General features: G+C 41.8%; 1 protein-coding gene across 2 annotated transcripts; it reads left to right on the top strand.

The window, feature by feature from the left end:
• The first annotated feature begins 996 nt into the window (after positions 1–996).
• LOC115177019 (soluble guanylate cyclase gcy-31) lies at positions 997–20530 on the top strand. Of its 2 annotated transcripts, none has more exons than XM_029737464.1 (18): positions 997–1126; positions 1852–2025; positions 2707–2883; positions 3181–3313; positions 3438–3612; positions 3752–3843; positions 4263–4520; positions 8910–9108; positions 9754–9876; positions 10201–10321; positions 14151–14280; positions 14620–14766; positions 15098–15244; positions 15471–15627; positions 16375–16484; positions 18513–18602; positions 18854–18972; positions 19214–20530. In XM_029737464.1, the coding sequence occupies exons 3-18, from the start codon at positions 2756–2758 to the stop codon at positions 19614–19616; spliced, it is 2532 nt and encodes an 843-aa protein (XP_029593324.1). In that variant the 5' UTR covers positions 997–1126; positions 1852–2025; positions 2707–2755; the 3' UTR covers positions 19617–20530. The 2 variants fall into 2 exon arrangements, with proteins under 2 accessions (XP_029593324.1, XP_029593325.1); XM_029737465.1 differs by having other exon boundaries at positions 999–1126; positions 1879–2025.
• Positions 20531–24581: the final 4051 nt, after the last annotated feature.

The following is a 24581-nucleotide window of genomic DNA, read 5'->3' on the forward strand; positions in this document are numbered from 1 at the left end:
CGACCGACACCTGAGTGAGTTTTAATGCGCTCATCTACTTTTCTCTAAATATTCACTAAGGGGCACCGTCACACTACTTTACAACAGAACTAAAGCTTTGAAAATTAAGTGTTTATAGTTTTATAATTGGCTTGCTTTTGCGCGCGGGATGCAGGAAGGCTGGTGGGGAGATCAGACAGCTTAGGCCAAAAGTGGTAAGGCTGGTGCACCATATCTGTGAATACATTTTTTTAAATGAACTAAATAAAACTAAAAGTTGTAGTAGTTATTCAAACCAACTTGTTCTCAATCCCAACGGATTTGGCTTTTGGAAACAGGCTACGGATAGATTTGGCCTACTTGGACAATATACCTATAGCCTGCCCTACAGGCTAACAACATAGTTGATATATTCAGTGTTGCCAACTAATTTTCAGGGTAAATTGCTCGAGGCAGGTTGATTTGTTGCTAAATAACGTTGTGACGTCATTGCGTCATTACGTAGAATACACAATAACGTTACTCAAATTGACTGTCCATCTCGGCAAAACACATGATTTGACATTTGTTCTGGTACAGATTCCCACTATTTTCTGTACAATTTTGATTGAGACATGTTGATTGATGTTGTAAATTCTGTTCAAGATCAAACATTCGTGACCAACTATATTCATTGGGTTTGGCTCGTCGAACCCGTACTACTGCTGCTGCAGTCAGCCAACAATTATTTGCAATTTTCTGAAATTGCTGCTGGCCTGCTGCTGCCTGTGCACGAGCTGAGCGCCTGCTGGTAACTTCACTCACAATGCACTTTTGCAGCCAAGCACGTGTGTTGTGACTGAGTGTGTGACAGGAAAATCGTTTTTGTGTCATTTAGAGGAAAAATGCGTGCATTTTAGCTTTCGAGTCACTTTTCAAAAGTTCCAAATACATTTTTAAAAGTAGCTAAATTTGTTGCTAGGTGCTGTTTGAAAAAAATAGTTGCCAGGGTAGTCTGAAAAGTTGCTAAATCTAGCAGCTAAATTGCCATCACTGGATATATACTCTCCCCTTCAGAGTTTACAGAACAGGCAAAACCATTGCCTCAATAAGCAGGGCTGCTCGTAACCAATTTACATTACCTGAGGTCTATAGAAACGTTTTAAAGGTAAGCATACTATTACCATCAAGAACATGTTCACACTCACAGGGCTTTCTCAATCCATCCGTACTTGCAACACGAGAGAACACCTTATTAAACAAATTAAATTGACACAATTTCCCCGCGGGTTCTGAAAACGGGTGGGTTTAGCATAGGATTATAATAGAGCGCTTCACAAGCATCTGTAGCCAAGGCTATACCAATGCTCCAACACAATACCTTTTTTTAAATTTTGGATTAAAAAACGACTACAGGTTACACTTGCACTTCTAAAACCTGGTAGATACATATTTATATATTTAAATATTAAATATCTTCAATTTGTCCAGCCAGCAATTGACTTTGTTTTTTTAATGTACAAATCAACCCCCCCCAAAATCCTTTGAAGGGCTGCTCCAGATGTTGCCCATCCCATGACCTAGGCCTTTAGAGCCTACTGATTTTATATTTGTCACAATGCACTTCATAGTCCACAGCCCTATATTTACAACTAGACAGTATATTGATGTATTTAAAACATTTAGAGTTATATCACAGGGGGGCATGCCCCTCTTGAGAGATTCCCCACAATAAGCCCACACACTTTTAAGCACATAAGCCCACACACTTTTCCTTTTGGCATTCATAACCAAGATCCAAACACAGACTTACAGTACACACACACATTGGCCTGCTATGTCTTCAGCGAGCTAGAAAGTCACCACTATTACCTTTTCTTTGGTACCTGCCAGAAACATGCCCTGGCGCTCTTATTTTAGGTCCTGCCACCCATTGACTTGACAGAGAAGTGTTTGAAGAGGGCCAGTGTCACGAGCAGGTGTTTGGCCAGTCAGAGCAGGGAGCAGCATTTTGGCGTTCGCTCCCGCAGTTGGACCAGCGAATTACATACCACTGAGGGACTGCAGGTAAGGGACCCATATTTTCCCCCTCTTCTTCTGCTTTTTCTTTTGGAAAACCTTTAATATACTATGAGGAAACATTTGTGTTAGCTGGCTAAATGCTGTGGAACATAGATTCCGGACAATTTTAGGTCTGAGGTGCCATAGACTAGAGGCAATACTGTGCAGTGTAGTGTTTATTTAAAGATGAGTCTTTAAAGGATAATCTTCTGCTATTGTAAAAGTCTTTTGATTGACACTGACAAATGAGTATTGTGTAACAGTGTGCAGAGGTAGACCTCAGGGTAAGAGTGTAAAGTAACTCATTGTGCCTGTATATGTATGCATGATGTGTGTGCATGTGAAAATGTGTTTGTGATATAGGTGTGAGATTGATTTTCTTTTTACTCATTGGTTAAATACTACATGTGAAGTGCAAGTACTGCACATGTGCTAGTCCTAGAATAGAGCTGTGAGTAGAGCAAGATTTCAAAGGGGAGAATCTTGCTCTGTCTGAAAACTTCATTCATATTGTTTCATGTCAATCCTATTCAAGATACCCAAAAGGGATGATTCATTGTTTTTGGAAACATTTTGTGACAATGAATAATGAGGGACTTCAAAGTTTTTAACATCTAGTTCATCCTATATGCAAAATGACTCAGACTGCAGGTGTTTTACACTTCTTCTTGCCTTACCATTCCTCAGTAAAGCAGTTAAACTTGGCAGAAATCTGGAGGTTCCCAACCCCCTTAAGATGTACGGCCTGTACTTGGAAGCGGTGAATGATTATATCAACGAGTCGTACGGAGAGGATGTATGGAGACTGATAGAGGCCCGGGCAGAGATACCGCATCTCAAGTTTGTCCGCCATCAGATGTACAAGTACGGCCATATCCCATCTAACTGTCGGGGCTAACTACTTCTCTGTACCCATCATATGTGTCATATTTACTTTATATTCTAACTTTACCAGGAAGGGAAGTCACTTGAGGTTTCACTTGAATCTCTTTCCTGACAGAGTTGGCAAAAGCACATCAAGTTTACATAGACCATCAATACATAACACACACATAGACAACAGGTCACTAATTGGAAGTCACTCTGGATAAGAGCATCTGCTAAATGACTAAAATGTCCATGTAAATGTCATATCTAGGTATCCTCCTTCTTCCCCTGCAGTGACAACCTGATCCTGCGGCTGGCCAAGGCAGCAGGCGAGGTCCTGGGGAAGACCCATGATGAGCTCATGTATGCCTTCGGGGTTTACATGGTGAAGAGGATCGGGAACTACGGCTATGAGAGGATTCTCAAGGTGACCAAGTGCCTAGTGGCCCTCCTCAAGTGTCTGAGTTAACACTAGGCATAATTGTCCCTAATCAATGATCAATACACTGGTGTGTGTAATATCATTATTAATCCCTTATCCATTCATCCAGGTGTTGGGGCGTAATGTGCGTGACTTCATCAATGAGCTGGACAACCTGCACGAGTACTTCCGCTTCTCCTTTCCCAAGGTGCAGCCTCCCAGCTTCTGTGTGGAGGAGGAGTGTGAGACCAGCCTCACCCTGCACTACCGCAGCACCCGCAAGGGCTTCACCCAGTTTGTCAAAGGTAGGTAGGGAGCACCACAGAGGACAAACATAGCAAAAACAATTTTTCTGGAAGCACTATATTTGGTATACTATACATAGGGTTCATGTTACACATTCCCAATCTGTAAAAATACTTGTTCTCACTTCCCATACTGTAGGCCAGCTGTCTCAAGTGGGAAGGCAGTTCTACAACACAGACATTGAAGTTGAGATCCTGTCCAAAGAGGAGACTGAGAAGATGACATATGTGGTATGTACTGTACTGTGGGCATCTACCTATCTGAAGCTACTTCTTTTGAACAATGTTATGTACACCCCAGCGCACGTGCAAGTAACTCCTCCGACCTAGACCTAGGAGTGCGTCACTTTCCAAGTGCTACTGTTTGCCCCATTGTCAAACAACTTCAGTGTCTGGCCCCATTGTCAAACAACTGTAGTGTCTGGCCCCATTGTCAAACAACTTTAGTGTCTGGCCCCATTGTCAAACAACTTTAGTGTCTGGCCCCATTGTCAAACAACTTTAGTGTCTGGCCCCATTGTCAAACAACTTTAGTGTCTGGCCCCATTGTCAAACAACTTTAGTGTCTGGCCCCATTGTCAAGATCTTTACAACCTTAAGATCCTCACAGCTGTGTCGCCATGATTACCTTCGATGTCTCTTTGTCGCAGATCTACAAGATGAACTTTGACAACGCTGCCTTCAAGCACCGCATGCCCCAGCAGAAGACGGCCCCGGGGTACGAGAAGCTACCCATGAAGAGGGGCATCTTTTTTGACATGTTTCCCTTTAGCGTGATCTTCCGCCGGGACATGACCATGTACCGCATCGGGGACGGTCTAAAGGAGGTCTTCTCCGACCTGCAGGGCAAGAAGGTCAACGAAGAGTTCACCCTGGTGCGGCCCATGCTGGAGTTCAGCTGGGACAACGTGAGTACAGGAGAGAAGAGAGGGGGGTGAGGGTTCTGTTACATTTTGTATGGTTTTTCCACTTACCTAGGCTACTGTTGTCAATCCAGAGTTTTTTTGTGGATATTTGGATTATTTAGTTACATTCAACAAAACCCCCTTTAATGGTCCAAACAGTGGAAATCGGGTTTTTCATCACATTGGATGATATTTGGATGAAACCAATACAAAGTAGGGTAACTCAAGTATGAAAAATGACTGTAGCTGGCACACTGATAAAGTTTGATAATAAAGTTACTGGTCCCCTTCCCCATGTCAAACGCTTGGATTCAGACAGGCATTACTAAGGATTTACTTCCTGCTTTATCCAACGTCACATAAAGCCTGGAAATGTAATACACCAATGGTAGCGTCTTATGATCTCAACTAATTTAAATATGTACCGCCTTAAAAGCGTAATTGCATGTGTTCCTACGCCTTGCTTTGGCTTTGTTTACAAACTGTAGGCAAGGCACTAGTAGCTAGCTCAAGCAGAACGCGTGACCAAATAATATATATATTTTAAATATACTGGTAGCCTTTTATCTGTGGTGTGACTGTTAGCTATCATGCTACTTACCCGCATGCCGGCAAAAAGCACATTGTGACAGGATGCAATAGTGTACATTTAACGTTGCACTATTTTCCGAAGAATGAAGATATCCGACAGCAATGTCTCATTTTCATTTTGGGAGGACAGGCTGCACAAAATGCTTTATCAATTGTGGAGAATATTCGATTGGTCTTGCCAGGAAGCTAATCCTAAAGACGGATGCAATACCATCATTGACATTGGAACAGTGGATCTTACAAGCGCTGACCATAATGTAAGTATCATTATTATTTTCACTTTCCATCTACTTTTGTCTTTTCACTATCATCAAGCTGTAATGATAGACATTTTTGAAAATTCAACATCTATTTTGTCTGCACAGCTTCCCAGGCAACCATCACAGCAGGAATGCTGTGATACAAAATCGTCTTTCAAAAGGCAAAGAAGGGGGGGGGGGGGGAGATATGCTGTGAAATGTGAAGACAGACCAAAAATACTGTAAGCCATTTATTCATTTCCAGTGGTGGAAAAAGTACCCAATTGTCATACTTGAGTAAAAGTAAAGATATGTTTATAGAAAATTACTCAAGTAAAAGTGAAAGTCGCCCAGTAAAATACTACTTGACTAACCGTCTAAAAGTATTTCATTTAAATATACTTAAGTCTCAAAAGTAAAAGTATAAATAATTTCAAATTACTTATTAAGCAAACCAGAAGGCACAGTTTTCTTGTGATTTTATTTACTAATAGCCAGGGGCACACTCTAACACTCAGACAATTTACAAACGAAGCATTTGTGTTTAGTGAGTCTGCCAGATCAGAGGCAGATGAGATGACCAGGGATGTTCTCTTCATAAGTTTGTAAATTGGACCATTTTCCTGTTCTGCTAAGCATTCGAAATGTAAAGATAACTTTTGGGTGTCAGGGAAAATGAATGGAGTAAAAAGTACATTATTTTCTTTAGGAATGTAGTGAAGTAAAAATTTCACAAATATAGATAGTGTAAGTACAGTTACACCAAAAAACAACTTAAGTAGTACTTAAGTACTTTACACCACTGTTCATTTCAAATCTGCACCAATTGAGCATTTCAGGCAGCCAAAAATTTTAAATACAAACATTGAAAAGTTTCACAAAAAAGTGCACAACCAGATATTGCATATTTCAAATTGAGTACTTCAAAAACACCAGAAAACACATTGTAGAATTAACAGATCACTACATCAACGAATTGATAGCATCGTAACTCAGAACAGTAAATAAAAGGAAAATAAATTCACTACCCATTTAACAAACATTTCCCTTTTCAAAAACATTACAGGCTACGTAGACAGGTTCCTGGATCTCCTCTTCAACAAGGTCACCCTTGATCCAGCATGTTACAGTATGTGGGGAAGCTGTGTGAGCTGTCCATCCCAGGACCCCAGTTTGCCCAGTGTGAGAGGCCTGACAAGGAGGAGGCCATAGCTGGATTTGTGTCCCGCTTCAATCTTGGGTGTGACTGAAGCCAAGTGGGTGACTGAAGTCTGCTTGATTGAAGCAGGGTACTTGGGTCCCCATCCTTTTTTTTTTCACCTTTATTTAACCAGGTAGGCCAGTTGAGAACAAGTTCTCATTTACAACTGTGACCTGGCCAAGATAAAGCAAAGCAGTGCGACAAAAACAACAACACAGAGTTACACATAAACAAACATACAGTCAATAACACAAAAGAAAAATAGAAAAATCTATGTACAGTGTGTGCAAATGTAGAAGAGTAGGGAGGTAGGCTATAAATAGGCCATAGAGGCTGGAGTGATAGATGTGCAAGTAGAGATACTGGGGAGCAAAAGGGTAAGTAATAATATGGGGATGAGGTAGTTGGGTGTGCTATTTACAGATTGGCTGTGTACAGGTACAGTGATCGGTAAGCTGCTCTGACAGCTGATGCTTAAAGTTAGAGAGGGCGATATAAGTCTCCAGCTTCAGAGATTTTTTTCAATTCGTTCCAGTCATTGGCAGCAGAGAACTGGAAGGAAATGCGGCCAAAGTAAGTGTTAGCTTTGGGGATGACCAATGAAATATACCTGCTGGAGCGCGTGCTACGGGTGGGTGTTGCTATGGTGACCAGTGAGCTGAGATAAGGCGGGGCTTTACCTAGCAAAGACTTATAGCTGACCTGGAGCCAGTGGGTTTGGCGACAGATATGTAGTGAGGGCCAGCCAATGAGAGCATTCAGGTCGCAGTGGTGAGTAGTGTATGGGGCTTTGGTGATAAAACAGATGGCACTGTGATAGACTACATCCAGTTTGCTGAGTAGAGTGTTGGGGGCTATTTTCTAAATGACATCGCCAAAGTCAAGGATCGGTAGGATAGTCAGTTTTACCAGGGTATGTTTGGCGGCATGAGTGAAGGAGGATTTGTTGTGAAATAGGAAGCAGATTCTAAATTTAATATTGGATTGGAGATGCTTAATGTGAGTCTGGAAGGAGAGTTTACAGTCTAACCAGACACCTAGGTATTTGTAGTTGTCCACATGTTCTAGGTCCAAACCGTCCAAAGTGGTTATGCTAGTCGGGCGGGCGAGTGCAGGCAGCAATCAGTTGAAGAGCATGAAGAGTTTTACTAGCATTTAAAAGCAGTTGGAGGCCACAGAAGGAGTGTTGTATGGCGTTGAAGCTCCTCTCCCGCTCCCCTCCCCATCAATCTCTGTGGTTAGTTGCATTACCTAAAGCCAAAGTAATTAGCTTTTACATGATATCACATTTTGTTAATTTGTATGTTTTTTTTCTCAAGCATTTAGATAGGAGATCAGTGTTACAAATTGTACGAATCAATGGGGTCCTGGACACTAGGGTGGCTGGGTGCCTATATTAGGCTTATGACTCTAATATTTCTTTTTTTTATATGAAATGATGTCTCAAAACTTTCTCACCATTATTCTTCATGAGTGTTCATGTTGATCAATATTTTGGGCTATGCTGTCCTATTGTAAATGATCAAATAAATGTCTGATCAATACATACAATTCTGAACATATTGTTATTTATAATGCAATCATTTCGCTACACCCTCAAGAACATCTGCTAAATATGTGTATGTGACCAATAAAATGTTATTTGATTTAATGCTGAGGCACCAATAAATTGTCCAGTACACATATTATATGCTGTTTGTACATTCTTTTATGTGTAAGCTTCTAAGGTGACTCAGGCTTTACTAATTCTTGTGAGAAGTATATCAGGTTACTGTATACTGTAATTAGTTATAAAACAATAGAAATGCAATTGTGTATTGCTGCTGTTTGTCTGATATCCAACAGTTCTGTTGACTATGAGAGCATTTTGCAGAGGAAATGGGTTGAGCTTACAATATAGGCTCGGAATGACATGTGGCCCATTGTTTACCTGGTCATCTATGACGTGGTACCATTGTTTACCTTGTTACAACGACCACAAAGGCATTTTCAAAGAGCTGTCAGTCAAGGCGAGCTCATGAATATAAGCTCCCCGCACTCCCAGCCTGTTCTTTCAGGCTTCCTGATAGTTAGAAATGAGAGAAAGGGTAACATTTCTCAGTTCTGAGCATTTTAATAGTGTACAAATATTATGGGTGATGTTTTTGTCATTCAAAGGCTATTTTTACTTGGGAAATAGGATGACTGTGTGGGGTCTTTAAGCATCACTATGTCTGCATGTATCAGGGCCAGTCTCAGAATAAAGAATCACAGAGTAGGAGTGCTGATCTAGGATCAATGTTGCCTTCATAGTCACAATAAATAAGGTGAATATGGGCCCTGGACTTGACTGAAATGATCTGTTCCCATGCTTTCCCTCAGATCTACACCCACCTTAACAATGTGTTTGAGCTACTGTCCAAAGCTGTGGTGGAGAGCAAGCAGAAGGTGAATGTCCCTAAGCTGAGCAAGGAAAAGGAAGATGAGGGAAAAGAGGAGAGCGAGAAACCCAAGAGAGAGGAAGAGAGAAGTACAGAGAAGTCAAGGGTCCGCCCGTCGCCACAGTCAACCGACAGGAGAGGGGAGTACTTTGTCCCTAACAATCTCTAGCACATGTCTAATGTTTAAGTGATTTTGATTAATTAAGGTCCAATGCAGCTGTTTTTATCTCAATATCAAATCATATCTTGGTAACAATTAAGTAAGTTACTGTGATTGTTTCAACTAAAATGAAAAATAGCTTCTTGACGAAGAGCAATTTCTTAAGCAAGAATTTTGCTAAGACTGTCTGGGAGTGGAAAACTGAAAACTAGCTGTTATTTGCAGAGAGGTTTGGAACTCTCTTTCTTATTGGTCTATTTACTTAACTTCCTGCCTGGTGATGTCAACAGGCAGGCCAAAACTCCATCCAACCAAAAAGGCTGAAATTTCAAGCAGTCCTTTCAAACAGCTCTTACACTAAAATGGTATTATCATAATTTTCATAATTTCACAGTATTATTCCAATCTCATAGTGTGGAAATGTATATAAAACACAGGAAAATCTCATTTTTGACTGCACTGGGCTTTTAAAATCTTCCAATATGTGTAACAATAAAACATCTCTCTGTCAGTGCTGTTATAAGCATGAGTGAAATGCATAAAACAAATGTCACTCACTCACTCACTCAGCCACCCATCCTCCCTCCCTCCGTCATTCATTCCCTCCTTTCCTCTGGCCCATTAGATGTGAAGTCTGTGGAGGAGATGAAGGGGGACCAGGAGTTCAGCAGTGCTCTGACTCAGTACAACAGCTCAGCCAACTCAGGGGGAGAGGACATTGAGCTGCTCGCCTTCCAGACTGTCACCGGTGAGAACACCTTCTTCCTCGGCCTTCACACTTCTTTTTATCTATCTTCCCACCTGTCCAGCTTACCAAAATAAGTTTACATGCTACATAGCTTTGTTCTCCTAAATTTGAAAGGGGTACAGAAATCCAACACAATGTCAGAATCAGTGATTGCCCTGTCTATTTTGAATGAAGCATTAACTATACCATTTTGAATAACTAGAGTGTAAATGGTCTTGGAATTGTTGGTGACAATATGGCACAGATGACAATTCTACATTTCAAACCAATTTTTCCAAATTCTATGTCTGTGGATGACCCCACGCTGCTCTTCGTCATACCCAGGGAAGTGCAGTGAAACCATCTTCGAGGATATGAGGGAACCTCCCAAGAAGCCCCTCCACCTGAAGGGTCAAATGAAGTACGTCCCCCAGTGGGACTCGCTCATCTTCCTCAGTACGCCCATGTAAGACCACCCACAACATCCTTACAGTACCTAGTCCTTATCTGACTATAAAGGCAATATGTAATCCTATTCAAAACTTGCCTTGAGGCTACAGCTATGTGATGCCACAGTCAGACGCGTTTACAAAGCAACCAAAAAAGGAGAATCCAAAGCTTTGATAGTATAAAAACCAAACCAAAAAATGTAATCTACTATAGACCATCCAGACCTACCTGAGCCATAATACCAAACCACAAAATAGGTATAGGGATGGGGAACATGGGAAGAAGGGGGTGTGCCCAGGTGAGGCTCCATTTGGCAAATCTGATCATAATTCTATCCTCCTGATTCCTGCTTACAAGCAAAAACTAAAGCAGGAAGTACCGGTGACTCGCTCAATACGGCAGTGGTCAGATGACGCGGATGCTGCGCTACAGGACTGTTTTGCTAGCACAGACTGGAATATGTTCTCGGGATTCATCCAATGGCATTGAGGAGTATACCACCTCAGTCATCGGCTTCATCAATAAGTGCATCGACGAAGTACATATCCCAACCAGAAGCCATGGATTACAGGCAACATCCACATCGAGCTAAAGGCTAGAGATGCCACTTTCAAGGAGTGGGACACTAATCCGGACGCTTATAAGAAATCCTGCTACGCCCTCAGACGAACCATCAAACAGGCAAAGTGTCAATACAGGATTAAGATTGAGTACTGGCTCTGACGCTCGTAGGATGTGGCAGGGCTTGAAAACTATTACGGACTACAAAGGGATTCCCAGCCGCGAGCTGCCCAGTGACGCAAGCCTACCAGATGAGCTAAATGCCTTTTATGCTCGCTTCCAGGCAAGCAACACTGAAGCATGCATGAGAGCTCCAGCTGTTCTGGACAACTGTGTGATAACGCTCTCGGTAGCCGATGTGAGCAAGACCTATAAACAGGTCAACATTCACAAAGCCACGGGGCCAGACGGATTACCAGGACGTGTACTCTCAAAGCATGCGCGGACCAACTGGCAAGTGTCTTCACTGACATTTTCAACCTCTCCCTGACCGAGTCTGTAATACCTACATGTTTCAAGCAGACCACCATAGTCCCTGTGCCCAAGGAAGCAAAGGTAACCTGCATAAATGATTACCGCCCCAGAGCACTCATGTTGGTAGCCATGAAGTGCTTTAAAAGGCTGGTCATGGCTCACATCAACAGCATAATCCCGGATACCCTAGACCCTCAATGTGAGCAAGACAAAGGAGCTGATTGTGGACTACAGGAAAATGTGGGCCGAACAGGCCCCAATTAACATCGACCTGGCTGTAGTGGAAAGTTTCAAGTTCCTTGATGTCCACATCACCAACGAACTATCATGGTCCAAACACACCAAGACAGTCGTGAAGAGGGCACGACAACACCTTTTCCCCCTCAGGAGATTTGGCATTGGTCCCCAGATCCTCAAAATGTTCTACAGCTACACCATCGAGAACATCCTGACTGGTTGCATCACTGCTCGGCATCTGTCCGTAAGGTGCTACAGAGGGTAGTGCGTACGGCCCAGTACATCACTGGGGCCAAGCCTCCTGCTATCCAGGACCTATATACTAGGCGGTGTCAGAGGAAAGCCCAAAAAATTGCGAAGACTCCAGTCACTCAAGTCATAGACTGTTCTCTCTGCTACCGCACGGTAAGCAGTACCGGAGCGCCAAGTCTAGGACCACAAGACTCCTTAACAGCTTCTACCCCCAAGCCATAAGACTGCTGAACAATTAATTATATGGCCACCCGGACCATTTACATTGACACCCCCCCCCCCCCCATTTGTTTTTACATTGCTGCTACTCGCTGTTTATTATCTATGCATATTCACTTTACCCCTACCTACATGCACAAATTACCTCAACTAACCTGTACCCCCGCACATTGACTCAGTATCGGTACCCCCTGCATATAGCCTCGTTATTGTTACTTTGTGTTACTTTTAATATTTTTTTTACAATTATTTTTTTTACTAAATATTTATTAACTCTTTCTTGAACTGCATTGTTGGTTAAGGGCTTGTAAGTAAACATTTCACGGTAAGGTCTACACCTGTTGTATTCGGCGCATGTGACAAATAAAGTTTGATTCGATTGCTTTCAAATACCCATGATAACCATAATAGAAATCCCAAAACATGACTTCTGTAAGGACAGACGCTGGGAGACGAGAAGCAAGTACAGGGAGTTAATATTTAATACATAACCGACATGAAACAAAACACAGACCGCGTCTAGACAAGGGAAACATAATAACATTAATGCTGACTCGGGAAAGAAACTGAGGAAGTAACAGATATAGGGGAGGTAATTAATAACGTGATGGAGTCCAGGTGAGTCCAATGAAGCGCTGATGTGCGTAATGATGGTGACAGGTGTGCGTAATGATAAGCAACCTGGCAACCTCGAGCAGACGTGACAGATTTCAATGAATCTATATTTTACGATTCTAATAAGACAAACCATAAACGTTCATAATGAGACTGAACGTTAGTATATTTGGCTCCAACATTTACCTTAGTCCTTACCTTTTTTTTATCCGTTATTTTACTAGGTAAGTTGACTGAGAACACGTTCTTATTTGCAGCAACAACATGGAGGAATAGTTACAGGGAGAGGAGGGGGATGAATGAGCCAATTGGAAACTGGAGATTATTAGGTGACCATGATGGTTTGAGGGCCAGATTGGGAATTTAACCAGGACACAGGGGTTAACACCCCTACTCTTACAATAAGTGACATGGGATCTTTATTGACCTCAGAGAGTCAGGACACCCATTTAACGTCCCATCCGAAAGACAGCACCCTACACAGGGCAATGTCCCCAATCACTGCCCTGGGGAATTGGGATATTTTGTATTTTTTAGACCAGAGGAAAGAGTGCCTCCTACTGGCCCTCCAACACCACTTCCAGCAGCATCTGGTCTCCCATCCAGGGACTGACCAGGACCAACCCTGGTTAGTTTCAGAAGCAAGCCAGTAGTGGGATGCAGGGTGGTATGCTGCTGGCTAACCTTATGGTGTGTCTGTGTTTATTAGCATATGAAAATAATAAAAACGCTATACAATATTTATAATATTACTGTATGCCTCTAAATATGTGCAGTATGCATAATATAATATATTTGATTCCATGTTTCATGAGCTGAAATAAAAGATCAGAGAAATGTTCCATATGCACAAAAAGCTTATTTCTCTCCAATGTTGTGCAGAAGATTGTTTTCATTCCTGTTAGTGAGTATTTCTCCTTTGTCAAGATAATCCATCCACCTGACAGGTCTGGTATATCAAGAAGCTGATTAAACAGCATGATCATTACACAGGTGCACCTTGTGCTAGGGACAATAAAAGGCCACTCTAAAATGTGCAGTTTTGTCACACAACCCAATGGCACAGATGTCTTAAGTTTTGAGCGAGCTTGCAATTGGCATGTTGACTGCATAAATGTCCACCAAAGCTGTTGCCAGAGAATTGAATGTTAATTTCTCTACTATAAGCCACTTCCAACGTTGTTTTAGAGAATTTGTCAGTACATCCAGCCTCACAACCGCAGACCACATGTAACCACACAAGCCCAGGAGCTCCACATCCAGCTTCTGTGAGGGAAAAACTCATTCTGATTGGCTGGGCCTGGCTCCCAATTGGGTGGGCCTATGCTAGTTATGATCTGTAACTCAGTAAAATCATTGAAATTGTTGCATGTTCCATTTATCCACTTCCCTCTACCTTTCCAATCCCTTCTTATCTCCCTTTCAGCCACTCACCCCATCCTTGCTGTCTCTCTCATTCCTCTTCCACTTTTTTCTTCCTCTTCCAGTATAGAGACAGTGGAGGACATGATTAAAATGGGCGTCTATGTGAACGATCTGAACCTCCACGACTCCAGCCGAGAGCTCATCTTAGCCGGAACACAGCAGTCGGCTGAACTTCAGCTGGCTCTTGACCAGGTAAGTCATACACATTTCATATATACGACATACCACCCTTTAGAATTGCACACAACCGTACTTTGGTACATCGTTAACGTTATCAGATAACTGCTCTACTAACTGGGCCAAGTTTGCCTCATCTAAGAATGCAAGACATGCTACTATACCCACACACAGTCCTGCTCATAGGCAGCTTCATTTTCAAAGTTACAAATAGACATATGCAGTGTATAGTTTACACTGAAAGGCAGAGGCAAAGACCATCTCAAGGGCGGGGCTGGATAGGCCTTTGAAGGAGGATGAGGAGGAGTTAGTTGACTGACAGCTCTCTCTCTCTGGTGGCTCCTCCCACTCCAGGAGCAGCAGAAGTACGCCCAGCTTCAGGAGATCATCAAGAAGCTTGACGAGGAGAAGAAGAGAGGAGACTCCCTCCTCTACGCCATGATCCCCAAAGCTGTGGCTGACCGGCTCAGGAAGGGTATCACGGCCCTGGAGACATGCCAGGTACTAACCCACAGCCGTAAATTTACAGATACATATACAGATATACAGGGTGCATCCAAAATGGCACCCCATTCCATATATAGTGCACTATATAGGGCCCAGGCTCTGGTCAAAAGTAGTGCAGTATATAGGCAATAGGGTGCAATTTCAGACACAGCCATAGAGTTTGTAGAGGAAACTATCCTCCATGTTGGCTCAAAACATTCAATGACGTTAAGGCTCAATTGGATTCTGGAGCCAACTAGCCACCTCATTTCTATCAAGCCAGAAGAAACACCACAGTAAAATGTCAAGCATTTAAGTGTGCTGGTATTTCCTTTCCATTTCCCAGGTGTTCCCGGACGTGACCATACTATTCAGCGACGTGGTGAAGTTCAACGAGATCTGCATCCACATCACGCCCATGCAGGTGGTGGACATGCTCAACGAGATCTACATCGTCTTCGACACGCTCAGCGAGAAGCACAACGTCTACAAGGTGAATGACTGGGACAATACAAAACAAGGGCCTCTGTGGGAACAATATGCCTGAATACTCAACCAAGGTTGGCTGGACCAAAAAGGAGAACAGACTCTTATCATGCATTGAGTGGCTGTAGCAATGTTTTACAGAGTGGAATGTTTAGTTTATTTCATTGGTAGGATATAATGTATACAGTAATGCATCTAAACATACTACTTGACTCTTATTCCCCTGGGTTCAGGTGGAGACCATCCGAGATGCCTACATGGTGGTGGCAGGCGTGCCCAATAAGACAACCTTCCATGCCCACCACATATGTGACATGGCCCTGGACATGCTGAGCTCCATCGACCACCTCAAAGACCCCTCCACTGGAGACAACATCCAGATCAGAGTCGGTGAGCAGAGACCATTGAAATACAATCTAGTCACTCTATTTCTATGGCACAGACAGTGTAGACAGGAGTGGGCCTTACCATAGAAATATAATTATTACATGTAATCTGATTACAAAAAACTGTACCTGTAATACATTACTAGCAAAAATATTGTAATCAGATTACAGATACCTTTGAAAAACTAGATGATTACTTCTTGGATTACTTTTAAAGAATACATTAAATACATTACTTTTAAAAAATACATTATGTCACCTTTCTGTTTTCTCAATGACATTCAATTCAGCCTTGAAAAACGGCGAAAGTTTAAGTTTGTTCCACAAGTCAGAGACCACTATGATGACACATGAAAATGTGTTTGATGGATCCTTTTTGTCTTCCTTTAATGCCTCTTAAGGGGAAAGTAATTAAAAAGTAACCAGATTACGTAACTGAGTTTGGGTAATACAAAAGTTACATTACTGATTACAATTTTGGTCATGTAACTAATAACTGAAACAGATTGCATTTATATAGTAACCTACCCAACCCTGCATATGACAGACATAAAGCATACACATACTGTACGGTGTGTCTTTATAATCCGGTCAAAAGGAAGTCAAAGGCTTGATATTGTCTAGCCATGTCCTGACTGTGCTCCTCAGTTAATGCTGCCAGATGTATACTCCTTAAGGCACCCTGAATCTAGAGCCACTGATCCAGGTTCAGTAAAGCAGTTTAACTTCATTGTGTGTTGTTTCCCTTCAGGGATCCACTCAGGGATGGTGGTGGCTGGGGTGGTGGGGCTGAAGATGCCTCGCTACTGTCTGTTTGGAGACACCGTCAACACTGCCTCCCGCATGGAGAGCAATGGGGTGGTGAGTTCTGACATTAGAACATAACCTCACTATAGGGTAAATCCATTTGAATTTAATCACTTTTTGACAGCATTCCTTTTGATTTAAACAAAAGGTTCCATACATGTTAGATATCTATGATTGACACCCACTCTGTATTCAAGAGCATGTTGTGTCTCAACCAATGGTGGTCACAACCAAAGTTCCCTCAAAAAAATGTAGGCACTGAGCAAATTTCAGGTCTGCTGAGCACAAACCTAAACGTTGTGAAAATTCTGTGCAACTACCCAGTTTAAGTTTGTTTTAACAGTGGTCAAGTAGGCCACTGTGGCTATTTGATCATAATGTAGGCCTACCAGAGTGGCCTACCATCAAAAACAATAGAGAAAATGCATCCCATAAAATGTTTACATGGAAATAGTAGCAGCCAATGTGTGATGTTCAATATAGGCCTACATTCCATGAGACTTTAGAAAAAAATCATGCAGGGCTTGACATTAACCTTTTTATCCACTTGTCCTTCAGACAAGGTCACTGAAAATGATGTTGTGTTTGATGCAAGAAACCACTTTAAAAAATAAAATACATTATTATTCCCATACAATTATTACAGAGAATCAGACAAATTATGCTACCCTCTGCCTATTGGCTACTTAGGTTATTCATCCCTATCTCAAAATACAAAACTGCCTCTTTAAGACAAAAACAAATCTCTTTACCTGACTCGCTTTTCAAAGATGTCTAGAAATGTACACATTTTGTGCTCTTGTAGGAAGCAATCACTCCTCTATTGCTGACTACAAATGATCTATAACTGGGCTAATAACTCACTAACTAGCAAAGGTTATGAACACAGAAATCTGCACATGTCGCTACATATAGCTCTTGATTTGATCTCAAAACAAGCGCATCTACTCACAACTGCTCATGCTGTAAACACAGTCCAGTTCAAAGTGAATGGCACAGATCCATATATGGCAATGGTCTATTTGCATATATGCCTACTGCAGCTCTGATTGGTTATGGCGCACTGGTCTGTGTAGAGTAAGGGACTGAGTTGTGCCTGTCATTGCAATAGAAACCTACTCCAATGTGTTCTGCCTACAACATCTCTTGCATAGTTAGTTTTGTTTCAGTATATTGCCTTGAATGTGGCTAATATTGCATTGATTCAATCACAATTCCCACAGTAAAGGGGAAACGTTAATAGTGTTAACTAATGGGGAAAACTCTAGATAGTTGAGTGAAGGTCAATCACTTCTCTGCGCAGGCTGATATTTCTTCTGAGTGGCAGTCCCAGGGAGCTGCGTGCCCAAGCGCTGCTTAGAGGGAACATTGGTCACAACACAAAAACCTCAGATGTCAAATAGGGTCTAAGCTACAATGTATGTGAATATTTTTTTTAAATATATGAGTTAATGCATTTTTTGATAATTGACGTTTAAGGTTAAAGAATTACATACTTAAAAAAAAGAAATTCTCAAATAGTTTGACAACCCTGTTTGTAAGCTTTTAAATTATACCAATTATCAACCGTTTATATTTTCCATTTCCATTTTCCATTTTAGTCATTTAGCAGACGCTCTTATCCAGAGCGACTTACAGTAGTGAATGCATACATTTCATACATTTTTTTCTCCGTACTGGTCCCCCGTGGGAAGCGAACCCACAACCCTGGTGTTGCAAACACCATGCTCTACCAACTGAGCCACACAGGACCCAGTGATGAAGACATGGATGTCTCATGGTATGGTGGGGTATGCAGAATAGGTCAACTTTGAGCAACTTTATCTCTTGAATGTTTTGTCATTCAGGTCCAAAGGTCACTTCTACAATGGACACAATTTTATGGAAAAATTTGTTCAAACGAAAAGGGTGGTGTCAAAAACGGATTGATTTCAAATGGATTTACCCAACAGACATGATCAATTAGCACTGTGTAGCAAATCATTTGTTTTGTAAGTAGGCCGCAAGTAGGTTAATGCGACATTGTGAGCTGAATAGTTAGCACTATGTCAGCCATCAACCTCTGTGTGTCTGTCTGTACAGGGCATGCAGATCCACATAAGCCAGACCACCAAAGACCACTTGGAACATGAGCCCTACATAATTGAGGAGAGGGGAAAGATCTTTGTGAAGGTATGTGTACGATGTTCCATCATGGCACCGTGTGACGCACCACCTGCCAAACAGACAAAAATGCACCACACTAAATCAAATTTTTAAATCTATCTATTATAATAGATTTTGATCTCTTCAGGAGTTTTATCAAACTTCAAAAGTCTTGAAATGGTCATTTGCAGCCCATCCATTGGCTGAGTTATGACAGGTATTGAACATAAGGATCATGAACACGGTACTATTTCTGCCTAAATTCTGTCCAATCACAGGGTAAAGGCTACATGAAGACATATTGGCTGAAGGGGAAGAAGGACCTGTCGTTTAAGACTCCAGCAGAGCTCCGCTACAGCAGTGAACAGAAGGACTCAGAGGACAGGAGCTCCAATGGGTAAGTGGAGCAGGGGAGGAGGCAACACCAATCTCTTCTGTAGGGGTATACTGCAAGATGCCCTGTAACATATGACTGGGAACTGTTCATTGAATTTCACTGCTGTATAGTTAGTAAGGTTCCAACATCAGCCTGTTTGTGGAGCGAAGGGCTTGCATAAGAATAACACACCTGCTACTAATTTGCTTTGCTTTTGTACATACTGTTTGTGGTCATTTGTTTTATACGTTCCAACACACAGGTCCACCTGCACCAACACCAAGCGCTCCACCTCCAACCTGAACATTCCCAACGAGGAACAGGCAGAGGGCAAGCCCACCCCCACAGAGCTGCCTGCAGAGCCCTTACCTTCACTAGAGGGCGCCCCCGAAGACCCCACAGACCCCACCGAGCCCCAGGAGAAGAAAGTAAAAAAGAACAGTAAGAACAACAACAAAGGGGGTGCGGCAAAGCCCGAAGCTCCTCCCCAGCAGGTCAATGTGGTGCAGGAGAGTGCAGTGCCTCCTGCTGCTGCCCAGGAGACCCCCACGGCCCCCCCGGCCACCGCCGCTCCAGTGCTCAACAACAAGAGGAACAGCTTCAGGCAGCACACCAAGCTGCCTGCCCACCTTCCCATGCGCAGCACTTCCTGTTGCCTACTGTGAGTGTAGAGGCTAAAAAATGTGACTGGCGTGCATCTTATTGACTGTCCTGTGAAGGCAAACCCTGAAACTGACCCTAACCTTGAACCTTAACCAATTAGAAAATTCAACATGGTTTCGCTGGTCAGTCACGTCCCTTTCGTTTTACCCTGCTGTGAGATGGACCAGGCCAAAGTTCAAGACCTCTCATCTCAGATTATTGGCCAGCCTTCATGTTCAATATATTGTATGACGCCCTGTTGTTTATCCTATGTTTTTCCTTAGGCAGGACCTGAGGGTCCCCACAGCAACATTCAGGGCAGCCCACACCTAATGTAATGTATTCATCCATTAATTCAAGGTGGAGTTACAGAGGTAGACAGGGCAGACCACCTCACTTAAGTTTTAATAGAGGAAACATTGATGCCCCTAAAATTAAACAAATGTGACATTGCTGAAAAGGGAAAAAACTATTATCTTCCAACAAATATGTACCGATACTCATGTCTTGATGACGTGTTAAACAGTGGGCCTCTTTTGGTAATACAAGCACCTGGCTAATGTCATGGATTTGTGCATGTTGTTGAAAGGACAGGTCAATAAATGTACAGTTCATGTACTATTTATTAAGTTATTACTGTCATTGAAAACACCTTTTTCGAATTACAGGATCACAATGGATTGGTATACAGAGTAAGATGAGATGTCAAGAGATGGTTGTATTTTATTTGCATTAACTAGTTCTGAGAAGTCTGACCCAAGTTACAGTTCTGTTACTGTGTTTAATGATGGAATAATATTGACTTTAATAATAATTTATATAATAGCGCTTTTTCTAATGCTGTAAGTGCTTTACCTTTCTGTTTTGTATTAGTAATTTGTTGCACGTTTACTGAATGTTAGCATATCTTTGTCCATAAAAACTGTACAGATAAGCACGTCACGTGTTCATTTCCTTGTTGATATCTTTAAATGTTTTGCTTAATAGTGAATTGTGATTCGCTCACAATGTCAGAGGGACAGATGAAGGCAAAGAAAAAAGGGAAACTATAGCTCTATAAAACAAGGGATAGTAACTTTTTTCTGTAACACGCTCATCAGTGCACGTGATGGGGAAAAGGCTAGTCACAGTCAGCTGCAGACATATAAGATTAAATCAATGATCTTCTCTGAACCGACACACTCTTATCTAGATGTTACCTGGCCCCATATCAGATAACACAGCTAGCGGAGATTATGTGTGCTCAGAAAACAGCTAAGCACCAGTCAGAAAATACAAAAGACTTTAGGCCTACACTGAGCTCAATTAATGTCCAAATAGAAATCACATCATGACAATTATTTAATATACTTATTCTAGATTATGAATTTCTTCACTAAGGTGGGAAGCCCAATGTCCTTTATCTTTTAACTAAGAAGGTAACATATTATACATAAGCCGTCCTCAAAGAAAAGGTACAGTGCCTTCAGAAAGTATTCATACCCCTTGACTTATTCCATATTTTGTTGTTACAGCCTGAATTGAAATCACCCATCTACACACACTATCTCATAATAAAAGTGAAAACATGTTTTGAGAAATGTTTGCAAATTGATTGAAAATTAAATGTTTACACCCGAGTCAATAGTTTATAGAGGCACCTTTGGCGGTGATTACAGCTTATGGTCGTCTTGGGTATGTGTGTATCAGCTTTGCATATCTCGATTTGGGGAGCAGCGGTGAACAGCAATCTTCAAGTCTTTCCACAAGTCTGGGCTTTGGCTGGGCCACTCAAGGACATTCACATTGTTCTGAAGCCATTCCAGCATGGCTTTGGCTGTATGCTTGGGGTCATCTAAGGTCGTTTGCACTCTGAAGCAGGTTCTCATCAAGGATATGTCTGTATTTGGCTCCATTTATTGTTTCCTCTATCCTTACCAGTCTCCCAGATCCTGCCGCTGAAAAGCATCACCATAGCATGATGCTGCCACCACCATGCATCATGGTAGGGATGCTGTTAGATGGGTGATGAGCTGTGACTGGTTTCTCCAGCCAAAGAGTTCAGTTTGTGTCTTATCAGACCAAATAATCTTTTGCCTTATGCTTTGTCTTTCATGTGCCTTTTTGCAAACTCCAGGCATGCTGTCATGTGCCTTTTTCTCAGGAGTTGCTTTCGTCTGGCCACTCTCCCATAAAGCCCAGATTGGTGAAGTGCTGTGAGACTGGTGAAACGCTGTGGAGACTTGTTCAGTCAGAGTAGTCAATGGGTTCTTGGTCACCTCCCTTCCAATGATGGAGACCATTGTGCTCTTGGAAACTTTCAACACTCTAGAAACTGTTTTATACCCTTCCCCAGATATATGCCAAATCACAAGTCTCTCTCTTTCTATTCTGGTTAGAGCCAGTTTCTGTTCTGTGAAGGTAGTACACTGCGTTGTATGAGATCTTCAGTTTCTTGGCAATTTCTCACATGGAATAGCCTTCATTTTTCAGAACAAGAATAGACTGACGAGTTTCAGAAGAAGGTTCTTTTTTTCTGGACATTTTGAGCCTGTAATCGAACCCACAAATGTTGACGCTCCAGATACTCAACTAGCCTAAAGAAGGCCAGGTTTATTGCTTCTTTAATCAGGACAACCATTTTCAGCTGTGCTAACATAATTGCAAAAGGGTTTTCTAAAGATCAATTAGCCTTTTAAAATGATAAACTTGGATTAGCTAACACAACTTGCCATTGGAACACAGGAGTGATGGTTGCTGATAATGGGCCTCTGTCCTATGTAGATATTCCATAAAAAATCGGCCATTTCCAGCTACAATAGTCATTTACAACATTAACAATGTCTACACTGTATTTCTGATCAATTTTATGTTATTTTAAGGGACCAAAAAATGTGCTTTTCTTTCAAAAACAAGGAAATGTCTAAGCCTTTGAACGGCAGTGTATGTAAATTAGATATTTCTGTACTTCATTTTAAGTAAATGTGCTAAAAAAAAAAAAATCACTTTGTCAAATTTCGAAAAACATGTTTTCACTTTGTCATTATGCGGTGCAGATGGGTAAAAAAAAAGATTGAATCCATTTTAAATTCAGGCTGTAACAAAATGTGGAACAAGTCAAGGGGTATGAATACTTAGCAGTTAGTGAGTGCTACAGGCCTATCTACCACACACACATCTGAACTCTCCTTGTAGCCATTTCTGAGGGAGATGTCATTACATGATTAAGAGGAAGCCGTCAGGAAACCGCTTAAGCCCTATTTCCTGTCTGTTGCCATGGTGACAGGCCCACTTTTACAGTTGACTATCTCTAGTCAGTTAATTTCTTGCTGGAGGAAAGAGAAAATAAACACAAAGGTGCAGGTGTCTTTGAATCCCCACTGCACACTATGGGCTTTTATCTGTTCAGACTCTCCCTTCAGTTCAGCTGGGCCTTGGTCTGACCTCTCACCCTGACACCTGAAAACAATAATTGGCTCAAACGCCTTGGCCCCATTGGATGGAGCTTTTGTTTATGGGTTGAGCCTCAGCAGGCTGGTCCAGCTGGATGTCGTTCACATAAACCTACAGATAAACAGAGCTTTTGAATCAGGAAATGGCCAAGCCTGTTAGCCTGTCAGTGTAAACACACAACACACTTCCCTTAGTAGGAATTGTTGAGATTTATCAAATGCACCCCCTATATAACTCAAGATCTGAGACTAGGATATCTGGAATATACAGCTGCTAGCGCGCGCGCGGGGGGGGGTAAAATAAAAAGGGGGTAAAATAAAACTTTTGGGGGGGCTTCACTTGGATCATCACGCTCTAGCGACTCCTTGTGGCAGGCCAGTCGTCAGTTGAACTGTGTTTTCTGTGACACGCGGGTGTTAAGAAGTGCAGTTTGACGGGTCATGTTTCGGAGGACGTATGACTCTACCTTCGCCTCCCGAGCCCGTTGGGGAGTTGCAGTGATGAGACGATCGATATTTGGAGAGAAAAAGGGGGTCAAATAAAATGTTTTGGGAAAACCTGCCTAACCCTGGGATAGAGTTTTACTTTTCAGAGGAACAATTACACAAATGTTAATGACAAAATGTTGAGTGTTTCTGAGTGGCCCAATGTCAGTTCTGACTTAAATTTGCTTGAAAGTCAGAGACAAGATTTGAATATTGCTGTCCATCAATGATTCCAAAACAAATTTACTGGGCTTGAGCAATTGTGACAAAAACAATGGATATACCTTAGACTAAGTTGTGCAAGGTTGGTAGACTCTTATGATTCACAGCTGTAAGGTCTGCCAAAGGTGTTTCCACCAAGTATTAACTCTGGGGTGTGAAGACATACACAATCAAAACAGATTTGGTATTTTTACTTATTTTTATTCATTTGGGAAAAATCCTATAATTTTCTTTCACTTGAAAATCAAATGTAATGCCTTTTTTGAATGTATTTTAAGGCAGCAAAATGTGAAGAATGTACAAGGGATGTGTAGACTTTCACTATGCACTGTATTATTTTACCTCAGTCTACCTATGTCTATGTATTTGCTTTTCACAAATTCAACATCAATTGAAACTAAGACAACACAAGGAGAGATAAAATCTATTGCTACCAATGCAAACAAAGCTGGTAAATAGGTCTTATATAGCCATCAGTCTTTACTGACTTCCCTCCATTTCAAACCATGCCAATGTAGTTATAATACAGTATACACTCCATACGGTATAATCCCTTAATACTGTACTATGTCACCAGTGTCAAAATTACAATGACAAAAGTAAAGCAGTGAAAATGTTAAAGGTTTAGGATGAACAGATGCACTATATGAATTTATACATTGCTGGAGAGCAGAGGTGACATGGAGTCCATTGCTGACAGAAGCTGCATTCCTGCAATGATGAACACAAAAAGGGTTAAGCCGCTCCCCTTTCAAATGACCGCGTTACTGGATTATTGCTAAATTCTTTCTGGGGTTTTCACTTGTAAGGACAAGCAGAGGCCCACTGTCAGCAGATAGAGAGAGAGAG

This window comes from Salmo trutta, chromosome 37 (genome assembly GCF_901001165.1).
Source record: "Salmo trutta chromosome 37, fSalTru1.1, whole genome shotgun sequence".
Lineage (NCBI taxonomy): Eukaryota > Metazoa > Chordata > Actinopteri > Salmoniformes > Salmonidae > Salmo > Salmo trutta.